At 40.1% G+C, this 24277-nt stretch overlaps 2 protein-coding genes across 6 annotated transcripts in view; one reads left to right on the top strand and one right to left on the bottom strand.

Annotated features, from left to right (window-relative positions):
- Positions 1-12777, top strand: part of WDR17 (WD repeat domain 17) — a 73505-nt gene extending 60728 nt beyond the window's left edge. For 3 of the 5 annotated variants that reach the window (XM_055416342.2, XM_055416343.2, XM_088832614.1), the window contains 8 exons: positions 856-995; positions 4187-4298; positions 6932-7073; positions 7347-7449; positions 8673-8774; positions 10255-10353; positions 10667-10850; positions 12560-12776. In XM_055416342.2, coding sequence (XP_055272317.2) covers positions 856-995; positions 4187-4298; positions 6932-7073; positions 7347-7449; positions 8673-8774; positions 10255-10353; positions 10667-10850; positions 12560-12679 — 1002 coding nt within the window. In that variant the 3' untranslated portion in view covers positions 12680-12776. Of the gene's footprint in view, positions 1-855; positions 996-4186; positions 4299-6931; positions 7074-7346; positions 7450-8672; positions 8775-10254; positions 10354-10666; positions 10851-12559 lie in introns of all 5 variants that reach the window. The other 2 variants (XM_055416344.2, XM_055416345.2) reach the window with 2 other exon arrangements.
- A 2357-nt stretch (positions 12778-15134) lies between these two features.
- SPATA4 (spermatogenesis associated 4) lies at positions 15135-23651 on the bottom strand. The gene is made up of 8 exons (XM_055416255.2): positions 23434-23651; positions 21903-22032; positions 21418-21536; positions 21095-21315; positions 18886-19002; positions 18628-18748; positions 16581-16600; positions 15135-15350 (listed from the first exon to the last, which is right to left on the bottom strand). Exons 1-8 carry the CDS (start codon positions 23649-23651, stop codon positions 15235-15237), a joined length of 1062 nt encoding a protein of 353 aa, XP_055272230.1. The 3' UTR covers positions 15135-15234.
- Between the last annotated feature and the right edge of the window lie 626 nt (positions 23652-24277).

The raw sequence follows: 24277 nt of genomic DNA, 5'->3' as shown, positions 1-24277 counted from the left end.
ATACTGTGACTTTCTGTGTAAGATCTGGTTTTGCATGCTTTCTGAGCCTGAGCGATTCCATACCCAATGAACACAGGTTAACTCTGCAGATTATGAAATCTTTTTTTCACCTATTTTAAAATTTTTTTATCACAAGATACATATTTGTGACAATCTTACTCTTTAAGTTTTTCTCATATATCAGAGGCACTAGTGTGGTGAAGGGAAAAATCACTGGCCTGGAACTCAGAATATCTGACTTTTGAAAGCAGTTATTTTTATAAACACCTTAGTATGTTCTTCACAAGTTATGTTTTTAAACTGTTTTTCATTCAGTCCGCTAATGTCATGGAAAAACCATTAAGTAAAGATATCGGTTCTATTTTGCATGTATCCTTAGATATATTGACCGTAGGGATAATTGATAATCACTGTACACTACTGAGGAAGATTCTAAGAATTTACTTTTTCTGATGAAGGACATGTTGAGGCTATTATAGACAGACCGTTGTTCATTCATTCCAAAAATGTAAGCAAAGGTTCAAAACTCTTAAATTATAAAATTACTCTATGTCCCTTTATCAGCTTTCCCACCTGAAAACTGTAGTTGCCCTTGCCTAAGTACCCTGTGGGCTTCCCTGGTGGCTCAGATGGTAAAGAATCTGCCTGCAATTTGGGGGACCTGGGTTCAGTCCCTGGGTCGGGAAGATCCCCTGGAGAAGGGACAAGTACATTATAGAAATATTACCCTCACCATCTTGTAAGAATAATCGGCTATAGGTTAATACAACTTGATCTACTTTGTGAGCTTGGCGGGGAGTGATGATCCTGCCGATCACCTGTGAAACTGAAGACGTTATTTTCTCATTGAGCAAGCTGGCTATGGCATACCTGATTCGTGGGAACGAGCTGGAGCTGGCTGTGTGTGTGGGCACCGTGCTGGGAGAGCCCGCAGCACCCGCAACCCACTATGCCCTGGAGTTACTGGCGAGGAAGTGCATGATGATCCCAGCGTGGTGAGTGTTTTTCCTTTCTAATTAGGAGTGTGATTATGTTATTAATAGTATTATGTTATTAATAGTGTCTGCTGTACAGGGAGGTGAATCGGCTACATGTATACATACATCCTCTGCCTCTTGGACCCCCCTCCCGCCCACCTCCATCCCACCACCCCTCTAGGTCATCACAGAGCCACGAGCTGAGCTCCCTGTGTTACACAGCAGCCTCCCACTCGCGATCTGCTTTGTGCGTGGCAGTGTATGTACATCAGGGCTGCTCTTTCAGCTAGTCCAGCCTTGCCTTCTGCTGCTGTGTCCCCAAGTCCATTCTCTCTGTCTTTGTCTCTGTTCCTGCCCTGGAAATAGGTTCATCTGTATCATTTTCCTACATTCCATATATATGCATTAAAGTATGTGATGCTTGTTTTTCTCTTTCTAACTTGCTTCACTGTATATGACAGACTAGATCCAACCACATTATCACAAATGACCTGAGTTCACTCCTTTTTATGTCTGAGTAATATTCCATTATATATATATATATATATAACATGGTGACCATTTCTAAAGAATAGTTTCATAGTGATAAAATGCATTTTAAAAAAAGTTGCATGTGATATTTAAAAAATGCAATATTTTTAAATATCACTTTTAAAAATATTGCATTTTTAAATGTCTCCTTTGTAAATAAAAGATAAGATTGTAAAGGAAATGGTGCTATGAACATGAATTAATATGGTAAGAACCACTGTGAGCATATAATAAAATCTACTATCACTTATTCTGAAGTAACCCAGTTCTAATTTGTGATATTTCGAGCACATAAAGCGTCATGAAACAATAGACATGCACTTTCTAAGATGATCAGGACCACACATTCCCGCGTTGTAAATTCTGCCTATCTACACTCATTCTGGCTGGTACTTGTGTATTAGTTAGAGGTTTAGAAAATAAAGTCTCTTTTCTAGTGGAGAGTAATAACAAAGATGGTACGACTGTACACTTGGAACCAACTTGGGTGATGCTTTAAGACAGCAGTCTCCAACCTTTTGGCACCAGGGACCAGTTTCGTGGAAGACAGTTTTTCCACACACCTCAAGTGGGGAGATGGTTTTGGGATGATTGAAGCATACTACATTTATTATGCACTTTATTTCTATTATTATTACATCAGCTCCACCTCAGATCATCAGGCGTTAGATCCCAGAGGTTGGGGAGCTGTGCTCTTCAGAGTTAAACCTGGGAAAGGCCTGGGGAGGCTGGAGCTCAGAGTAATTCTCCCTCGTGTCTCAGAGCCTGCTTCCTAGGGTGGACCGTGCTTCATCGTGAGTGACGGAGATGGTCCTGTCCCTCAACAGGGGCTTGTTGAATAAAGATGATTTTAGACTTCTGTCTTCTCTTTCCCCAAAATACTTAGAACCTTGAGAAATTTTAAATAAGCTTGCTCGTCAGGATTTCACTTCTCCGCACTGTCTGCACACACCCCCAGTCTGAACAGTGGATGATGCAGACGCCACTGCTGAATGATGCAGAGGACAATTATGGTGCTGATCACAGCTAACGACACTGCTGTCCCTACACATGCAATTCACTGGATATGGGACAGTAGCATAAATTTAATGAGACTTATTGGTCTCAGTAAATTTTATGACCAAAACTAAAAGTTACATAAATTGGCTTTATAGTTTTTACTCTTAGCTACCATTTTAGTGTAAAATTCCACAGACTGGGTGGACTATAAACAAGAGAAATGTATTATTCACGGTTCTGGAGAGAGAGAAGTTCAAGATAAACTGGCAGATTTGGTGTCTGATAAGAGTGGGGTTCCTGGTTTATACCGGCTGTTTTTGCTGTGCTCACCTGGACAAAAGGGTTAGGAAACTCCCTGTGGCCTCCTTTATCAGGGCACTAACCCCTTTTGTCGGGGCTCTGCACTGCAACCTCCCAAAGACTCTTACCTCCTAATACCATCACATTGAGGGTTAGATGTCAGCTTAGGACTTTTGGGGGAACACAGACATTCCACTGACTACAGCTACGTCAGAAAGAACAGTGCTTCCCAGTCTTCTTTCCTGTTGGGTCTGGGGGCTTTAGAGTGAATCGATAATCTTAGAGTTACTCTACAGTTGACCCGTATCTCACAGTGATATAAGAGCTCCCTCCCCCGGTAGAACTGATTGGTGCCCCACTGTCAGCATCAGATGTGAGTATATCTTAACACTGACCGGCCTTCCTGAGGACCCAGTTCCCTACTGCCTCAAAACCCACCCAGAAGTGTGAGGTCTAACATACAACTTACCCACAAAGGTGACTGACTCTATGCTAGAAGTCAGCATCTCATTCAAATAAAATGTGATTACTTCTTTCTAAAAACTGAAAAAGGAGCAAACTATAAATAGATATTAAATTTTGAAGAGGATTAAAGATCTTTTAACTGAGTATAAAATCCTGTGTTGCGTGCATGCTTAGTTATTCAGTTGTGTCTGACTCTTTGCAACCCCATGGCCTGTAGCCCACTAGGTTCCTCTGTCCATGGGATTCTCCAGACAAGAATACTGGAGTGGGCTGCCTTGCCCTCCTCCAGGGGGTCTTCCCGACCCAGGGACTGAACCCACGTCTCCTGTGGCTCCTGCATTGCAGGCAGTTTTACTGCTGAGCCACAGAGGATGCTTTTAATAGGAAGCAAACTTGTTTCTTGTTTAACTCCCTTCAGGAGGCCTTCCTTTATGCGGCCATAGGTATGTGTACCAGAAACCAGGATCAAGTACATATGCTGAAATGCATGGATCAGGCTTATCTCCAGGTGAAGTGTATAATCCTTGTGGCTGTTAGTAGAGCTCCACAAATTTAAAACATAATAATTAAGATAGCTGCATTATCTTAAGAGAATATGCTTTTATAAACTAAGAACACTTCTTTTTTGCTTTTACACTTACTGGTAAAAGTTCGCCCTTTCTTGGCTTTCATCACATATTCACGATATTCAAATTTATTTTCTTTTTAGCTTTCCGTCCGTTGGATACAGGTATTACTTAGTTTTCCTTCATGCCCTTTGGTTTCTGTAATCCACATTTAGAGAAATTTCATAATTAAGTAGGAAATCAGTACTCTGGCACGGGAGTTTCTTCTTCCTTTGAAAGCATTCTAAAACAAAACATTATTTCTCAGTTTTTTCCTCATTGAAGTTTCCCCTTTTGTCATGTGAATAGGAATTTGGCAGCTGACCTTCTCCTCATGACTCCTGAAAGTGAACCACAGTTAGTAAAACTCTGTGCTTTCTACCCAGGGTGTACTGAAGAGATAAACGATCTTCATGAGAAGGTACGCTGGCGATCTCAGTGTTCCCATTTGGAATGTCGTGCTGTGATTTCGTTAGTCTTAGTTTGGTCAAATAGAAATTCTTGCCGAGAAACAAACATATGATCCTTTCAGAATCCTCTTATAAAGACAGCAAAAATTATAACAATAACAAAAAAACATTGATTAAATTTCTACTGTATTTTGGGGGCTGTTCTAAATTTTCACATTTGTCGGCTGTTGACTCAAGTCTCACAAAACCCTGCAAAGCAGGGCATACTGTTCCTAATTTATAAAGAAAGTGAACTCAGAGAAGGTAAGGAACTTGCCATAATTGGTTAATGTTGAAGTGAGAGCATCAACACATGTAACTGCCCATCACAAACCCTGTGCGTCTTAAGGTACCCACGCCCAGAGAATCCCATGGACAGAGGAGCCTGGCGGGTACAGTCCATAGAGTCGCAGAGAGTGGGAAACAACTGAAGCGACTTAGCATGCATACATGCATGCTGACTTTTAAAAAATAGGATCTTGAAAAGAATTTCTGAAGTATAGTGAAATTTGCGTGCTTATTCTCCAGTGCTTTTTATAAATGCTTCATTACAGAATATAGGAATCTATCAAGATTACATACAAAGGTGATCAATATATTCAGCAATAAGGAGATTGAATTAATTATGGTACATTTCTGTGTCAGTGCTATTAATCTGGTAAAAAATGATGAAGTTCTGTTTTTATTGATGGATGGCTATAGAACAGTAAAATAAAAAGCAGATTATTAAACTGTGTACACACCATGTGATTTTCATTTTGAAAATCATCTGTGTGCATAGTTTTATAACAGTGTTCACCTGCTCTTTTTATCATGCATTCTAAAAGGGTATAATTGGACTCTTTGATCAGACTTCATTAATAACTCTTTAGAAAGACTAGTTAATATGTGTAAAGGTGTTACTAACTCTGGAGAATTTCACAAGGCTAAAAATCCATATATATATATACGTATGTGTGTGTGTGTGTATATATATATATATATGTGTGTGTTCGGCCACAACGCATAGGTTGGGGGATCTCAGTTCCCCAAGCAGGGATTGAACCCAGAGCCACAGTAGTAAACGCCTGGAATCCACTAGGCCACCAAGCAACTCCTCTAAAAATTATATTTAAATGTTAAGTTACATAGCTTTGAGAATTTTAGGATAGGGTAAGAATTACAGGAATGGTCAACCTGCTCTTACCATATTCTGTGTCAGAATGAAGTTTCAATGGGGACCATTCTTTCATTCCCTCTACTCTCAGAGCATATATCAAAGTGAAGAAATGTTTTTTTCTGTCTAACCAGGCACAGTTCCTGTCATACAGTAGTTGCTCAGCAAATACCTGGCTTTCAGGGAATACAGATGGGGAATGTTAGATGAAGTATCACATACACATGAGCACTTGTAATTTAGTTTGCAAATTTTTTGAGAGGTCGAGGGGTCTAAAATATTCTATTTGGGACTTCCCTGGTGATCCAGTGGCCAGGACTCCGTACTTCCAATACAGGAGGCCTGGGCTTGATCCCTGGTCAGAGAACTACATCCCACAGGCCACGGCTGAGACCTGGCGCAGCCAAATAAATCAGTATTTTAAAAAAATTCCATTTAGTTAATTTTTAAACAGCAAAAAATATGAAACTATTGAGTAAATGCATTAATAAACAAATTAAATAAGCAATCTTAGTAACTTAAGGGGATGTTTAAAAAAGAGAAATATTTAAAAAAGAGAGTGACAAATCTCACAGGAGACTGTTGACCTTGTGGATGAACCACGTCACCTTCTGTCACGACACAAACGTTTCTGCAGCAGAAGCTGAATCACAGTGTTTGCAAAGATCAGTGAGACAGGGCAGTAAGCTATGAAACCTTGCTTAGAAGCAAACCAACACACTCTAACACCTGTGCTTCAAAAATTGTGAACATATCAGAAGTTTGCATAAAAGGTAAATTAATCCCCACCCACGTTTTGGAAGCAGAACTTCCATGAAGGAGGAGTAGATTCTCAGTTTCAACAGAAAGGTTATTTGAAAAAACATTGCTTTTCATTTTACAATAATATAATTTCATAGGCTCAAATCTCCACTTCGTGGCATTTGTGAATGTCAGAGCTAAAAAAAAAGCTATAAAGAGCTTGTCCTTTTTTTGCCTTCCTGCTCAAAATTAAGTTGTTGTGTCTCAAGGTCAAATGAAAGTTAGTTACCGTGTAGAGGACACGTAAGCATTACCTTTTGTGTTTTCTACATTTAATGTAATATTTGACACTGGTGAGTATATTTGTTCTAAAATAACTAATTTCAGCATTCCTGCTAAATGACATTTGTGGGTGCTAATCACATTGTCACAATCAGGACAATTTTCTTCCACCTTTTTTATTGGGTGTTTGTGTGTTTAAAAGTATTGACTCGTTAGATAATATCATATTTATTGTTATTAGATCTTAAAAATATTAACATAAATGTATACTCCCAGTACAGATTATTTCATTTACATCTATTTTTCAGCAACTTTAATTAGAGAAACATACCAGGTATATTGGAAATATTTAGCACTTATATTAATACTATTGCTTTTATTCCTATAAATATTAGTAGCATTGTCATCAAACCAATTCTTTTCTAGTGCAAGCTACCCACAGTAGAAGAATGTATGCAGTTAGCTGAGACAGCCCATGCCGATGGCAAAATATTTGAAACTATAAAGTATTACTTGCTAAGTCAAGAACCTGAAAAAGCCCTTCCTATTGGTATCGACTTCATCAAAGGTATGTATTTAGTTGGTAGTATAATTTAAAATCTACTCTTTTATTTGGTATTTTCATTGGTATTGATTTTAAGAAAAGGCTTAAAAATCAAATACAAGCCATCCTGAATTTAAAAAAGAAAGATTGCTGATGGTTTGGTATCGGGACCTACCTGGGATCTAGAAAATAAAGAGGTAGATAGCAGTGACCAGAAAAGAATCAATCACACAAGTTAAAATTTGAATGAACAAGTTTTAATGCTTTTATTTAGAGACTCTGGTTTTATTTTGCCAGAACACATCAGTAGTTCAGATTGGACTTTGGACACCATTTACCCTGTTCTTGACCTGTTGAGTTATATTCGTACTGAAAAACTGGTCTTGCATACATGTACTGAGTGAGTACTTTTTCCCCAAAATATGTAACCAAACTTATGCAATGTTTCAAAATGGCTGTATTGGTTTTGGTGTTCAGATGAAGAAGTAAGATCTCTTAGACAGTTAGGTGCACATGTAGAAAAATTACATTTAGTTTTATCCTTAAGTAAAAATAGAGAGGTCACTTTGAAATCTAAGATAAATCTTACTGGCCCCATTTCCTAATAGTGTGTGTGTGTGTGTGTGTGTGTGTCTGTGTGTGTCTGTGTGTGTGTGTGTGTCCAACAGGGCTGCTTCAGAGCTTTGGGGTCATTTTGGACCGTGTGTGTGTGTGTGTGTGTCAAACAGGGCTGCTTCAGAGCTTTGGGGTCATTTTGGACCGTGTGTGTGTGTGTGTGTGTGTGTGTCAAACAGGGCTGCTTCAGAGCTTTGGGGTCATTTTGGACCACGTGTGTGTGTGTGTGTGTGTGTGTGTGTCAAACAGGACTGCTTCAGAGCTTTGGGGTCATTTTGGACCACATGTGTGTGTGTGTGTGTGTGTCTGTGTGTGTGTGTGTGTGTGTGTCAAACAGGGCTGCTTCAGAGCTTTGGGGTCATTTTGGACCACATGTCCCCAGTGGTCTGTGTAGTGGTCACAGCTCTTAAAGTGTGTGTGTGTGTGTGTCAAACAGGGCTGCTTCAGAGCTTTGGGGTCATTTTGGACCACATGTCCCCAGTGGTCTGTGTAGTGGTCACAGCTCTTAAAATTCCATGTACACAAAGCATACTAGGTTGGGCAAAGAAGTGAAAGTGCTGGAAAGTAAAAAAACAGACACCGTCCTTGAATTCAGGCATCATTTAAGGACATTGTTACCCATGTAGCTAAAGTCCCGAGAACCACGTATATTTCTTATAAAGGCTTTAGGCTGTTTTTGTTGCAATGGCACATGAGAAAACTGGTGCAGCAGCCTGTGAGACTGTGGCAGGAGTCGCGGGGACAGACAGGGGAGAGAGGAAAACAAGAAGGCAAGAGTTCAATATTATTTAAAGACTTTCATTTTAAAATACAATTTGTATTATTCGGCACATGTCTGAATAGGAGCTAACTGATGAATAAAACATCTTTACATTTAGAAAATTTTCTAAGCATATTTTGCTATAAATGTTACTCATCACAATGAGACACAAGTTCAATAACTATATAAGAGCAATGTTCTGTACCTCAGATTATAGAATTTTTTAAAATAAATATTTTCTCTTCTAGAGCTCGAAATGAGTTGCTGATACTATGTGGGTACGTTGGCGCGTTACTGGCTATCAGAAGGCAGTATCAAAGCATCGTTCCAGCACTGTATGAGTACACGAGGTAAAAGCAGTTTCTCTCCAATTAAGACATTAGAGAAGTAAGTGCCTTTCACTGAGACTGTTAGCGTCTTAAGTGCATTGTCGAGGCAACAAATACATTTTGCACATGTCCATTTATTTACTAAGCATGTGCTTCATAATAAAGCAGCAGTAAGTTTGAGTGTACTCCGGGAGTTGGTGATGGACAGGGAGGCCTGGCGTGCTGTGATTCATGGGGTCGCAAAGAGTCGGACACGACTGAGCGACTGAACTGAACTGAAGTGATACAAATTAATAGTGAGTGAAAGTGAAAGTATTAGTCACTCAGTCGTACCCAGCTCTTTGCAACCCCATGGATTGTAGCCCGTCAGACCCCTCTGTCCATGGGATTCTCCAGGCAAGAACACTGGAGTGGGTTGCCATTCCCTTCTCCAGGGGACCTTCCTGACCCAGGGATCAAACCTGGGTCCTCCTGCATTGCAGGCAGATTCTTTACCATCTGGGCAAATTCCATCAAGGGTCTGGATTCTTCCCTTCTTTCAACTCTGACATCCTTGGCTTCCTTCCTCCTGCCTGAGTGACCCAGAGTTACCAGGTAGCTTCTTGCCCTCTGTGTATCGTGCGTGCATTTGAAGTGGGAAGGGGAGGTGAAGGTGACCGGATGGAGACTGCAGAGGGCAGAAGCTTCTGAATCTGGAAGGAAAATCTTCCTTCATGCTGTGTGCCTGCAGCCCACTGGCCAGGACTGTGTAATCCACTTTTAAAAGAAGATGAGAAACTCTGTATTTCAAGCTTGCCCATCTCCACAGTAGAAAAATGCCAAAGTAAAGAGGTTGGTCAGTGGCAGATACTCCCTATTTCATATTTTATATTCAGATACAACCTACCTGCCAAACTCCTGTGTTTTCAGGACAGCTTGCTGAGCTCAACCATCATGCATAAAACTTGTCATACTCAAAAATAAAACTCAGTGCCTTGTCCCCCAAAAATACCGTCTCCAGAGTAGGTGACTCCTAAAGATGCTGAGCCTCTGTGGTGAAGCAGTTATTCTGAGTTTCCTTCCTGTGGGCACAGGGTTCTGAGAGAAACGGAGCTCTCTCCTTCCCGACTTGTCCCTCTTGTCGAGGTGGAGGGCTGTGTGACTGTGGGCCTGCTCCTGGAGCTGTCAGAAGAATCTCTGATGTCAGGGCACTCAAGGAAAAATCTGTGCCAGCAGCATAACCATAAGTGGAAAGCAACTTTCAACAATATTAAGATATAAGGGAATTTCTCTGTTACTCAGCATTGCTCATCCTATCATCCAGCATTTATTGAATATGTTTGACTCACCAGAGAGTTACACACATAGACACACGCACGCACGCATACATATATTTACATATACACATAGATGTGTGAACAGCAGTGCTTATATCTAAAATTGCAATTGTTTAAAATTCATTTGCTTTTCTGCTGTCTTCATCATGGATGTCAGATGTTAATTTCTTTCTGGCATGTTTCAGTCAGCTGTTAAAACGGCGGAAGGTGTCAGTGCCTTTGAAAATTGAACACCTTTCTGAGGAACTGGATGCATGGAGAGCTTGCACACAGATTGTCAACCCGTGAGTGAATATAAAATCTGATATAAAAATTGAATACAGAATGCATTGCTTAATATTGTAGACAGACTTGTAAATTGTTGTCTCATTATTTTGGCAGGAGAATGAATCTTGGGTTGTTTAGCACATACTCAGTAATAATTTATAACACTCTCCTGCCTTTTTCAAGTCCTTCCTTTTACTATAAATTAAGTCTAAAGTTAATTTGCCATCACTTACAAAGGACTAAATTATCATTGGGGACGGTTTTTAATCTGAACCTTGACAATCCTGTGATTCTACAAAAATAAAAATGGAATATCTGTTGGAAATACAGATCATCAGAAGACTCTCCATATATGCCCCCTTCTGATTCACAAAGACTGGTTTATGCAACTTTACTGAAGAGAGTAAAGGAAGAACCACTTACAGGAATGGTTGGACCAGATTATGTGACTGGGTCGAATCTTCCCAGTCATTCTGACATTCACATCTCTTGTCTTACGGGATTGAAAATCCAGGTACAGCCGAATGTCAAGCGTAAATTATGCATGCCCATCATTTTTGTTTTTTCGTTACTTTTTGAAATGAGAACTTAATTTGAATAAAAGTATAAAGAAACATGAGGCCCAGTGAGAAAATATTGCCCTTGATAAGCTTTTGTATTTGATATAAGTGGTTTCTCCTTAAAATAAATCGAGACATAGTCATTGTACTTTTTATCATAAAAGCAATTCATATAACAGATACTTAGTAACAAATGGCATGTATACTTAGTAACAAATGTTTTAAAGTACATAGAGATCATTTCCTTAGGGAAATTAATTAAGGGAGACAAAGCAACAGTCAACACAGTTACAAATTGTTCTCTCAGTAATTAAATATAACTTTATAGTCTCCATTGGTATTTTATAAACACAAACAAAGCAATTAAAAACTGACAGATGTATAATAAATCTACATATTATGCATATTCTTACATTGACTTAGTGAACTTCTCAGTGATTACAAATTACAGGGCACTATCAGGAAGGATGGCTAATTCCCAAGGAATGGCCCCTCGTCTGCAAAGTAACGATGCTGAACGTTGCCAGACCTGCCCGTGGACCCAGGGGTGCCATTATCGCCAGAAAATAGGGAAGCTTTCATCATTTCAGAACCAGGAGCAGTTGTAGGTGTCCCCAAGAAGTAAACAAAGCTGAATCCCCATGAAGTGCTATTGGAGACCAGATGGGACCAAAAGAAGTACCTGTGAATAGGAAGCTGTCTACTGCATATAAATGGATTTTTGAATATCTGAAACTAATTTGTTAACAAGCTCTTACCATTTGAAGTGTTAGTGGCTCAGTCACATCCAACTCTTTGCAACCCCATGTACGTAGCCTGCCAGGCTCATCTGTCCATGGAATTCACCAGGCAAAGAATACTGGCGTGCGTTGCCATTCTGCTTTTCCAGGAGATCTCCCCAACCAGAGGGTCGAACCTAGGTCCCCCTCATTGCAGGCAGATTCTTTACCATCTGAGCTGCCAGGGAAGCCCTTAATCATTTGAAATCGGGGTTCAAAGCCTGATAACTTCAGAACATAAGAAATTAAGTTTTTATCCCATTTTTGTGTTTCTGAAATCATGCTTTTTCTTCTAGGAGCTGGGAGATACAGATTGGAAAGTTTTTTTGGATTTAGTTCTTCAGAACTACCTTTGATATACAAAATAGCTGATGTAACTAAATTATAGATATGCTTATAAATCACAGAATTGACCTGACTCTATATTATATATACACTTATAAAGCAATGTATTTTTCATCTTCTGGAGAGCAAGTTGAGTTTCCGGTTTAAATAATTTACCCAGCTGTATTGATGTAGGCTGTATGATGAAAAGGGTGAAGCATATTAAAGTCCTGTTAGGCATGTATGCCTTTATAAATGTTAACTTTGTAGTAATTAATAGATTAATAATATCTATTGTTATTGACAGCACTATTGTAATTAAAAGAATTCAGATGATAAAGCCAAATTCCATTTTGAAAGACATCAGGGCATTTAAAAATGTTTCTCTATTTGGTGGCAATTCAAGAAGTCTAGTATTTCTCTTATTTTAAAATTTCCTATCAGCATTGCCTAAATATCACCAGTGGTTTTTTGATGACAGTGATTCTGTGTCTGGAAGTTTAAAAACATACTGCAAATTCATAATCTCATCCTCTCTTCCTGTGACTCCCACTGTGCAGGGTCCTGTATTTTTCCTTGAAGATGGGAAATCCACCATCTCCTTGAATGATGCTCTCATGTGGGCAAAGGTGAACCCATTCTCACCTCTGGGGACTGGAATACGACTCAACCCATTTTGATGGAAGGTTTTTCTCCATGCTTAATTGTTTTTTTTTAAGACCTTTCTTGAGTTAGTATTACCTTAACCTCTGTTGTCCAAAAGCCAAAGGTCTGGAGGAGGAGAGAGGGAGGTGGAGGGCTCACAGTTGATTTTAATCATTAACTTCAACAAATAAAATATTTATATAATTTCAAGGAAAAATAGGTGTCTGTCTCCTTTATAAAATATAATAGCCATATTTGGGAGGAAGGTAATATTCAAATTATAAAGGACTGACGAATATAAAAGAGCATAGAAACTTTTCCCAAAGCATAAAAGTTACCAGCTATTCTAGTGTTAAAACACTGAAAGGTATAGTGCAACAGCTATAATAGTGCTTGGCGTGCAGTAGATACCTAAGGAATATTTGAATGACTGAACATCTCCAAGTCTTGAAATGTAAGGTACATACAGCTGATCTTCAAGTTAACAAGCACCGATATTGTCCTCTACAAAATGCATGGTAAACCGCTAGTTTTAGTTCATATTTAATCAAAGTTTTCAGTTATAAATTTAATAGACATCAATAAATGGGTGTGCAGTCAAAATACTTTTGAGTTTTATTTTTTTAAAAAAGAAAACATTCCCAGGTTTTGTACCTGAAACTTAAATGTCCAGTTACAAAAGGAATGAGTTATATAAGCATGAAAAAAATTGAGGGGTAAAAAAACAAATGAAGTGAAATATATGTGAAAATTTACTTGATAATTAACTATTTTAAAAGATATACTTATAAATACTAATTTTGATAATTTAATATTCACAATCTCTAATCATTTTATATTAACTCTATAATTATAATAAACATGATTTATTAGAAGTTAGACCATGAATGCTTTTGCAGGAGATTGAACACAGAATCAAGAGAAGAAACTTACTGTTTACCCAAATCTAATTCTTTTTTCTGCATGTTTCTCCAGCTGAGTTTCAGAAGACTTGTTTCTAAAAGTCTTTCCTAACGGACTATATTTTATGGTTTAAAAGATTATCCAACCAGTCCATTCTAAAGGAGATCAATCCTGGGTGTTCATTGGAAGGACTGATGCTAAAGCTGAAACTCCAATACTTTGGCCACCTCATGCGACGAGTTGATTCACTGGAAAAGAGTCTGATGCTAGGAGGGACTGGGGGTAGGAGGAGACGGGGACAACAGAGAATGAGATGGCTGGATGGCATCACTGACTCGACGGTCATGAGTTTGAGTGAACTCCGGGAGTTGGTGATGGACACGGAGGCCTGGCGTGCTGTGGTTCATGGGGTCGCAAAGAGTCGGACACGACTGAGCGACTGAACTGAACTGAACTGAACTGAAAAGATTATTCTCAACATTTTCTAAACTCATTCCCAAGAAGTCATCTATTTTATCAGGACTCTCTTTAAATTTCTTTTACTAAATATTATCTGTTCAGAAAGATAAAATTAACCAAGGAAGTCTCTGGATGTTGAAATTCTCATGAAACTGTCTAAGCCTTCAAAAATGCAGAAAAACAAATAGAGTTTTGTTGGAAACTGACAAACATATCATGAGATTCAGCCTTAGTAATACTCATCTTGGAAGTCAAATAACACTATTAATGAGATAGCATAAAAACATGAATAATTCCACTTAATGAAAATTTTCCAAATAATGAATTTAAGATTACCAAGAATATAGGAAGTATATTCAGAATATCAGGCTGCTTTTGATTCCCTTTGATAAACATATGGGGCTTGGCAGCAAGCAGGAAGGATTTTTCAATCAAACTAAATGGTTTGCTAAACACCAGAATGAGGTTCCAAGTGAAGCATGATTTTCCTTCCTATATCAACAGGAAAGATACATAATTTTTTAAAAAAAAATTAATAGCTTAAGTAAAGCTATTTCTAGAGGTGGGCAAGATTTTCAGTGGACCAATGTGTAATAGTAATATTCAGGAAAAATTTTATTGATGAGCAAGACATGTAAATAAATGATACTAGGCAAACTAGTAGTGTAACTCTTTGCTAGTGAGGAAACACATTACAAAGTAGATTCACATTACCTACAAAAGTTATGAGAATTCTTACTCGTCAGGGTGAATTATGTTTAACTGTACCTTTAAACTTATTTTTGCTCATTCTGGACTAATGAAGGGGCTTCCTAGGTGGCTTCTTGGTCAAGAATCTTCCTGCCAATGCAAGAGCGCAGGAGATGCAGGTTTAATCGCTGGATTGGGAAGAGTCCCTGGAGGAGGAAATAGCAACCCACTCTAGTATTCTTGCCTGGAGAATTCCATGGACAAAGGAGCCTGGCAGGGTACAGTCCGTGGGTCAGAGTCAGACGTGACTGAGGGACTAAGCATAATAATGCATACTAGTAAACCGATTTTGTGTTTTCAACAGTACCAGGCAGGCACAGGTGTTGAATAAATGGTTGTTGAATTTTTAAAAAATGTTCTTCAGCCCAACTATAGATAAGACACACTTTAATTTACTTATTATTGAAATATATCCAAGTGTAGATGATTGTATCCTATTAGGGTGGCAAGAGGTGGTAAAATCACTTCTTCAAAGCCATTAGACAGGTGCTTCTTCGGGTTCCTTTTCCACATTGCTGGAAGGCTTCATACAGTCAAAAGAATCTTTTCCGGTTTCCTTCACCTCAATTTCTTTAGGTGGACTGACACTATTACCTGTATTTGGTGGGATATTTAAATAAAATTAAGATCCACTGTGGTTATTAAATATGTACACAACCATCAATGTTTCTAATGTACCAACCATACACAGAATAATTAGCAAGAGGCTGGGCACAAGTTAGTCTAAAATCTCAAGTAAACAGAACATTTACAGCATGCATTATAGTAGTTGGAAATACAAAACCGGAATACCAGCGCTTCCAGAAGTCATCTGCAGAGCCTAAAAATACCCAGGGCTTATTGGGCGCATCTGATACTGAATATGACTCTACTATTTTTAAATGTTGCTTCAGAAAGCAGGTGAGGCAACAGTGATTTTAATAGTGCTTAGATTTGCAAACACAGAAGTCAGAATTAGGTTTCTAGAATTCTATGCTGAGGCATCCAAGCTGGCCACTCAGACCCTTCAGCTGACTTGGTTCGAATAGGATGGGCCAGAGATAACTGAGAGACCTGCATTTCCTTGGCCCATTGTTGTGGTTGATGCTAGATTTAGGTAAACAAAGGAACTTCAGTGTTAAAAAAAAAAGTAACCTTTCTAATAATTTTAACCACCCCATCAATATATTAAGAGAAACTTTTCAGATGAATAGCCTGTGATCTCAGTACCATTCAGCGCCAAGTGCCATCTTAGGTAGTAAAATAGGGTTAAATTTTTTCAGGCGAGGGTTGTTGCCTCTCCTGTTAACTTACAAGTTCTGTTAGCTTACCCAAACTAATCACTCTGCTCTTATCAGAAATGACTGAAACGGCACCCATCTCACAAATGTGGGGGGAAATGACGTAAAGCCCAGGAAAAAGGGGCTCTCATCCATATAATTACCAAAGTCAAAGCCACACCGTTTATTAATTCCTGTTGTGCCTCGGTTAAAGAGTCCAAGGATCTACAACAGGCTGCTGCTGCATCACATCAGTCGTGTCCGACTCTGTGTGACCCCATAGACAGAAGCCCACCAGGGTCCCCCGTAAGAGAAGGAAAAAGAGAAAAGCTCGTGTCTTCCCATCCTGCTCTGCCCGGCCCGTGAGGGCGCCCGTCGGCCATTTTGAAAAGGCGAAGACAAGACCCCGGAAACGGAACGGAATCGGGACTCCTGAGAGCCCGAGACGCGGGACGAGTCTTTTACAGCAGTTCGTCCATTATGAGACACGGAACAGCAAGATGCCATGCTACTGGGAGTCCCGATCTGAAATAACGGATAGCATACAGTTTTTCAAAAAACTCACCTGTGAGTCTTGAAAGTTTCCTGAAAAGACAACAGAAATGAAGAATACTCTTTAGCAACTCGGATATCAGTAGGCACCTTTTTATTTATTTTTTTTTAAGCATGGCACCTGACATCTGTTTGTTATACAGGCAGAAAACCTTGCTGTGGCTCACTCCCACCTCTGCTTTCTCTTCCCCAGTCAGGCCCTTTGAGCCCTATTACAGGGACGGAGGCAGGCAGGTGAACAGAGAGCCCACTGCAGTCTCCTCCCTGCCTACCACACCCCCTCCCCAGGCCAGCCCGCGGGGTTCTCGCTCCCACCCTGCTGGAACGTTTACTGCAAACATCCCTGATGGAAGGAGACTGAGGCAGGCTGAAGGGGAGGACGTGTTCTCAGAATCTAAAGGTGAAACTATGAACTGCTCTTTTTTTCCTCATAGAAGCGTTGGAATTAACTTCTGTTAGATTCCGTGGTGATGTATTTTGAGGCACTGGCTGGCCTAAGGTCTCAATGTTAAAAAGTGTGCCCTGGGGAACAGTTGTTCTACCAAGCCATAAGTGTTAGTTGCTCTGCTGCTGCTGCTGGTAAGTCGCTTCAGTCGTGTCCGACTCTGTGCGACCCCATGGACGGCAGCCCACCAGGCTCCCCCGTCCCTGGGATTCTCCAGGCAAGAATACTGGAGTGGGTTGCCATTTCCTTTTCCAACGCATGAAAAGTGAAAGTGAAGTCGCTCAGTCGTGCCCAGCTTTTTGTGACTCCCCCTGGACTGCAGCCCTCCAGGCTCCTCTGTCCATGAGATTTTCCAGGCAAGAATACTGGAGTGGGTTGCCATTTCCTTCTCCAGGGGATCTTCCCAACCCAGGAATCAAACCCGGGCCCCTCCTGCACTACAGGCAGATTCTTTACCTACCGAGCTATCAAGCAAAACAAAACTAAGTAATAGTGATGTGTAATCAAATTGTTGTTGTTAAGTTGCTAAGTCATGTCCAACTCCTTTGTGACCCCACAGACTGTAGCCCACCAGGCTCCTCTGTCCATGGGATTCTCCCGGCAAGAATGCTGAAGTGGGTTGCCATTTCCTTCTTCAGGGAATCTTCCGAACTCAGGGATGGAACCCATGTCTCCTGCATTGCAGGCAGATTCCTTACTGCTGAGCCACCAGGGAAGCCCCGTGTGATCAGATAGAGTTTGGAAAACATTTCATTCTATACCTTTCCCTTTTAATATTCATAATGCATATTAGCATATGAAAGGTTCTGAGAAGTCCTTTAAAAAAAGAAAAACAAAAAAAGAATCTGTTGACATTGCTTTCCCAGAGCTTATTTAAGCAAAGAACTTCCATCCCATCTTGCCCAAGAAATCCTTCTTCACACTTTAGGCAGCCTGCTCTGTAGAGAGTCCACGGATAGTTTCCATCAAGGGCATGACAGTAAATGTTGTATTTCAAGCTTTGAGTAGGGTTTCCGATAAAAATGGGACACTCTGTTAAATTTGAATTTCTGATACATAGTGAATTTTTTTTTAGCAAATGTCCTCAACATGTCTTAAAAAGTATTGGTTGTATTGCCCTCATCTTTTTATTTGCTAAGTCTGGGATCCTACGCTGTGGGCCAGACAGTCTCTGTGGCCAGTACCAGGCCTGCTGCTCTAGATGAGAAGCAGCCACAGACAAGGCACAAAGGCACAGGCATGGCTGTGTCCCAGTACAGCTTTACTTATCAACATGGAAACTGGAATTCCATTGCATTTTCATGTGTCAGGAGATACCGTTTTTCTTTTGATATGTTTCCAACCCTGTGAAGATGTAAAAGCCATTCTTCATTTGCAGGCTATACAAAATTGTCAGGCAGAGACTGACTTTAGCCCGTGGTTTGGCTACAGCTTGCTGTGGTATACAGTGCTTTCTGAATTCACAGGATTTAAACTGTGGCTTTTTGTAAAACAAGTGATTGGAAAGTCCAGGTGTGCAGGTTGTCTGTGTCTGCCTTAGGATTGATTCATCATCCAGCTGCTAGAGAACTAAGTTTTGAGTTCTGCCAATGTGCTTCCCCTGTTTCAGACTCACTTTTTTAAGTAGAAATCAGAACTGGGATGGCTCATATGGAAGAAGGTGGGGGCACCCTGGCTTGGAGGTTTCCTCCATTTTGACTGGTTCTTAGCCCTTGACATGCTCATGCTCGCACCACCTACAAAAAAACACAGCACATCAACCTCCTGAGCAGTTCTATGCCTAGACAACATTTTTACTATTTTAAAAAATTTAAATGAACAAAAGAAAAACATCAATTTTAACAAGTAAAAAAAAAACTTCTAAAAAACTTACAACACACAGGAGCAGGTCTTTCCTTTGAAATGACTGAATTGCTTTTGTTCCCAGAGGTTCTGGCAGGACGGTGATCGAGAGTAGATTCTCCCACTGTTGGTTTGACTGCAAACCATTCTATAAAATACAAACACAACATTTTTTCTTAAAAATTCATTATGACTATTGTCAAAATATGACACTAAAATTTTCATTTAAGCAGATTATTTAGACATCAGGGATTCCCTGCTAGCTCAAACGGTAAAGAATCTGCCTGGAATACAGGAGACCCGGGTTCAATCCCTGGGTCGGGAAAATCCCCTGGAGAAGGAAATGGCCACCCACCCCAATACTCTTGCCTGGAAAATCCCATGGACGGAGGAGCCGGGCAGGCTACAGTCCACGGGATCGCAAAGAGTCAGACGTGACTCAGTGACTTCACTTTCACTTTTGTATCATATTCCTAAGAGTGGTGTGAATACATAGGTTAATAGCCCTCTCCACCATGCTTCACATCTCTGATGCACAGGATAGTTGCTTCAAAAAAGTTACTTTAAAGACAATATCCTTGTGTTCCTATTAGTCTTTTGATAACTTTTTATTCAATAATAATATACTTACAGAAAAATGAACAGATCATATTGTTACAGTTTAATTGAATTTTCGGAGTGAATACATACCTGGGTTGCCATCACCTTGATCTGGAGACAGTATAGTACCAGCACCCCCAAACCCCCTCATGTCTCTCTGTTGATGTTGTTGTTTAGTCACTAAGTCATGTCTGCCCCTTCGTGACCCCCATGGACTGTAACCTGCCAGGCTCCTCTGTCCATGAGATTTCTTAGGCAAGAATACTGGAGCGGGTGGTCATTTACTCCAGGGGATCTTCCTGACCCAGGGATGGATCCCTTGTTGGCAGGCAGATTCTTTACCACTGAGCCGCCAGGGAAGCTCCAGAACTCTAAAAAGAAAACTGTCTTGACATCTATCATCATAGGTTAGCTTTACATGTTTTTATATTTCATATAGATAAAATCATACAGTATCTTTCATTTTGGAATTATTTTTATACTATAAAAATGGTGAACAAAATTATTTTCCATGTTTCTGTGTTTCTGACTAATTCTATCAACTGCAGCACTTGGGCATCAGTTTCACTGTGCTTCTAAAGACCACTTATTCCTCTGACCTCACCCTCACGGAGGCTAGAAGATGTGTGTGAGTTCATTTCTACACATCAGCGGTGCCCTGTGTGCACTAAATACCACTCTGGACAGTAATATTGCACAGAACTGTTACAATCACTCTGGCTGCTTAAAATCAGCAGTCTCAAAAATCAACTGATGATAAAAGAATTCTGTTCAATAATCTGATGGGTTGAGGTGTCCATGGCTAAAGAGAAATTGTGTTCCAAAGCAAATAGGGATGCAGGTCAGCTTTGCAGTAAAATGGACTTTTAAACTGAAGATTAAATGGAATGGATATGTTTCTTTGCAGAAATTCCTACCAGAACCAATAAGTAGAAGTAATAGTAAGACAGATTAAATGTAAGCAAACATTAGGGATAAAAACTAATGCTTGATTTTGTGGTGTTAAAAAAATAACTTGACAAAACTAAAATGCTGAACAACAAAAGAACTTAAGTGCAGGGACTTCCCTGTCTGTCCAGCGGTTAAGAATCTGCCCTTCCATTACAGGAAGCATGGGTTCAATTCCTGGTGGAGGAATTAAGATCCTGCATGTCTGTGCAGTGTGGCCAAAAATAAATAAAATAAAAGGGAGAAATAGCATCAACTTTTAAAAAAAGAGAACTTAAGTGGGACAGGGGGCTGGCAGGGAGTGGGTACTGTTCTAAGGTCCTTACAGTTTGAGGACGAGAATAGATATATTACATTTAGACTAAGATAAATATGCATGTTAAAATTTCTATGGTAGCACGAGAAAAAGTACAAATTTGTAATTTTCCAAATTAGTAGCAGGGTCTTTGGAAAAAAGTTCAGTTGTAAAGATGAAAAAAAAAATAGGTAAGATAAAAACAAGAAACAGAACACATTAAAAGCACAAAATATGATATGAATGCATATATGACTGAATTAATAAAAGTCACAGCAGATGAAATTACAACAGTCCATGAATCGGGAACAGTGGCAGGCTTTTCTTTCACTTGTGCTCAAGTAGAGCCTCATTAAGCTTGGAAGAACCCAGTTGACTATTTCCAAGGAAAACTTACTTGGATTCAGTTTTCTGCTCAATTTCCTTTGCAACATTTGTAAAAGGAAGAGGAACTCTACTTTAAGTTCATTGTTAAGTTTGTTGGGATTGCCTATTAGTTCTGACAGCCTAATGTTATCTTTAATAGACTTTGAAGCTGTCGACCTCGGGACCAGGGGCAACTGCATCTGGTAACTGTAGTCTGTGAAATTCACAAGGTCGTCCTGGATACTTTTAATTCTGGAGAAAAAAAAAATATTGTTGACAAATGCCATTTTAGTAATAAGATTTGCCAGAAGTTTCATATTAAATTATATTATGAGAGAATTCCCGATAACTCACTCTCGATGTGTTAACAAGGTGTACACCTCGTGTATCAGTGTCTCAGGTACTCCGGCTTTACAGTGAATGGTCCCATGGATTAGTTCTTTAGGTAATTTCAGTTTTTTTCTTGCCAGGAACTTTAATAATAGAGAGAGAATATTTTCATCATAAGAAGTTCTATAAAAGTCTCCAATTACTGTGAATTCACTTTAGTCTCCCTTTAATCCTCAACTAATAGTTTGAAGTTTAATCTGATAATTATTAAAAGATATTATTACTCAGCAAGAAAATCAACTATTATATCCCACTCCAATTTGAAATGAGTATGCCAAGTTTCATAGGTGACTCATGACATAAACCTTAGTAACCTTTTCAATACATGGAAACAAGCTGCCAACCCAGCACATGGCCACACACGCATATACAGAGAAATCCAAGATCTCAGGAACACACCTCTTCAAACAAACTTCTCAACAGTTAAGTGTCAGTGATTGCTAATTTACCTTTTCCAACTGTGCCCAGTTATCCAACTTGACTTTTAAAGAAGTTCCATTTTTAAAGGATGACAATTTAAGGTCACAGGGGTAATATGTAGTGAATATTTCTGCTATCAGGAAGCCATTTGAAAAATCCCTGTTCCATAGCAATAAGGAAATGAAATAAACTGAAGTTACTTATATAATTTGCATTTATAGTTAATTAACACCACTTAAATATTCTATACTGACAGCAGCTAACTTATGGAGCTTTCTTAGATCACTGCTTTAAGGAAGCCTGCTATGGAATAGCATTTGGGTACGACTAGACACACCAAAGCCCGTGGCATTCCTTTTATGAAGCCAAAACCATTATTTTGTATTGAATATGCATTTTAACAAGATCCCCATGTGATACCTGTATCCACTGAAAAGTTCAGGCATCTTTCTTAAGGAAAACCGAAATTAATAAGCCAGACTCATTGCCTACAAAGTCGTTATTTTTCTGGAATTTAGTTTGCATTCCCAGAAAAAATATTAACTGCCAGTTATGTTCAGCAAGTGAAATTAAAAGATGCTTGCTTCTTGAAAGAAAAGCTGTGACAAACCTAGACAGCATTCTTTGTTAAAAAGCAGAGACCTCATTGTGACAAAGGTCCATAGAGTCAAAACTGTTTTTTCCAGTAGTCATGTACAGCTGTGAGAGTTGGACCATAAAGAAGGCTCAGCGCCAAAAAAATTGATGCTTTGAACTGTGGTGCTGGAGAGGACTCTTGAGAGTCCCTTGGACTGCAAGGAGATCAAACCTGTCAATCCTAAAGGAAATCAACTCTGAATATTCATTGGAAGGACTGATGCTGAAGATGAAGCTCCACTTCTTTGGCCACCTCATGCAAAGAGCCAGTTCATTGGAAAAGACCCTGATGCTGGGAAAAATTAAGGGCAAGAGGAGAAGGGGACAACGGAGGATGAGATCATTGGATAACATAACCAATTCAGTGGACATGAGTTCGAGCAAACTCCAGGAGCTAGAGAAGCACAGGGAAGCCTGGAATGCTGTACCCCATGGGGTGGCAAAGAGTCAGACACGACTCAGAGACTGAACAACAGCAGTGTTGTGAGGCTGCAGTTAGACAGCAACTTTTTTCAGTCCCTAATAACTCTCAAACTAGATGATATCTAACAGAAAGTAAACTGATCCTCACTAATATAAATGTCCAATGTCCCCAAAGAAAGAGCCTGGACTTTTTTTTTTTTGAGTGAACAAAGTATTCTCTATTGGCTTAAGTCTAAGTAATGATTGATTGATTGAAATGCTCCATCTTATTTATTTAGGTCATCTCCCTAAGAGAGCAAGGAGTGTGAGTGTGTGTGTATGTGTGTGTGTGTGTGTATATGAATGTGTGAGTGTGTGTGTATGTGAGAGTGTGTGGAGGGGGGCGGTGAGTGCGCGGGGGCGGGGGCAGTCCCTGGAAAGAGCCCCTGAGCGGATCCCGGGCCTCCTCTGCTGGGCCTTCAGCGCCCGCTAGGCGTCCGGGGGCCGGACCTGCTTCAGCACCTGTTGATATTCCTGGGGAAGAAGGTGAGATCGAGGCTCTGGAGCCAGCGCAGAACCGACCGAGACAGGCGGGAGCTCTTCGGGGGATGAGGATAGACCAGACACTTCTTAGGCTTCCCTCCAGTGGGAGCTGCTTGACATGGCAAAATTGACCGTGACTTAGGGCGGGCTGCCGCCGGCTGTGTCAAAAGCCCTCCTCCAGGGCCGGCGGCAGCCATGGCGCTTTCTGGGTTTCTATGGCAGCACCGGTAGGGGCGGGGCCTAGACTGGGGCGGGGCCTAGTGTGGGCGGGGTCTCAGCCCTAATGCCCCGCCTCACGGGTCCTGCAGCTTGGGGTCCTGCCACCCTGGGTTGGTGGACGCGCATCCCTGGTACCACTGGGAAAGGACTCGGTTCCAGGAGCTTAAACTTTGGGGGAGCTTTCAATCTCCGTTTTACCCTTTAAGAAGTTAACTGTTTTAGAACACTCTCACTCCCATACGGCTTTCCCTTAGAAACTGACATTTTGAATGTTGTGGTTTCTGTAGTCAAGCATTTTGAGGAGGTTGAGGACGTTTCAGAAGACAGACTGTTTTTGTTTGGGAGATGGAAGCAATAGAGATATTGTTCCAAACTGCCAATGGAAAAAAATCTTCAAAATTAAGATGAATAGATGCTTAATGTCTACAAAATTTAACGTACCTATTTCCTTAATTATTACATTGTGTTCATAAAAATTGCATAATATTTGAAGGTAATTTGTAAATTAGATCATCACACTTCACAAGGATGCCCCAGTGTGCATGATTCATTCATTCATTGGACAAGTATTTATTGAATCCCTACTAGGCCCTGAGCTAGTCAC

The sequence above is a fragment of the Moschus berezovskii genome, chromosome 26 (assembly GCF_049115385.1).
Source record: "Moschus berezovskii isolate FMDL1 chromosome 26, NW_MosBer_1.0, whole genome shotgun sequence".
NCBI classification, from domain to species: domain Eukaryota; kingdom Metazoa; phylum Chordata; class Mammalia; order Artiodactyla; family Moschidae; genus Moschus; species Moschus berezovskii.
The sequence above is the reverse complement of the archived record's forward strand: the minus strand, read 5'-3'. Positions and strand labels throughout refer to the sequence as shown.

Bases quoted from the DNA above. Each gene is read 5' to 3' on its own strand.
- SPATA4 (XM_055416255.2), bottom strand. From the start codon at position 23,651: ATGGCTGCCGCCGGCCCTGGAGGAGGGCTTTTGACACAGCCGGCGGCA. The intron at 22,033-23,433 runs GTGCTGAAGCAG...GCTATGGAACAG, and splicing joins TTCCCCAGGAATATCAACAG to GGATTTTTCAAATGGCTTCC. The intron at 21,537-21,902 runs GTAAATTAGCAA...CTATTATTAAAG, and splicing joins ACTGGGCACAGTTGGAAAAG to TTCCTGGCAAGAAAAAAACT.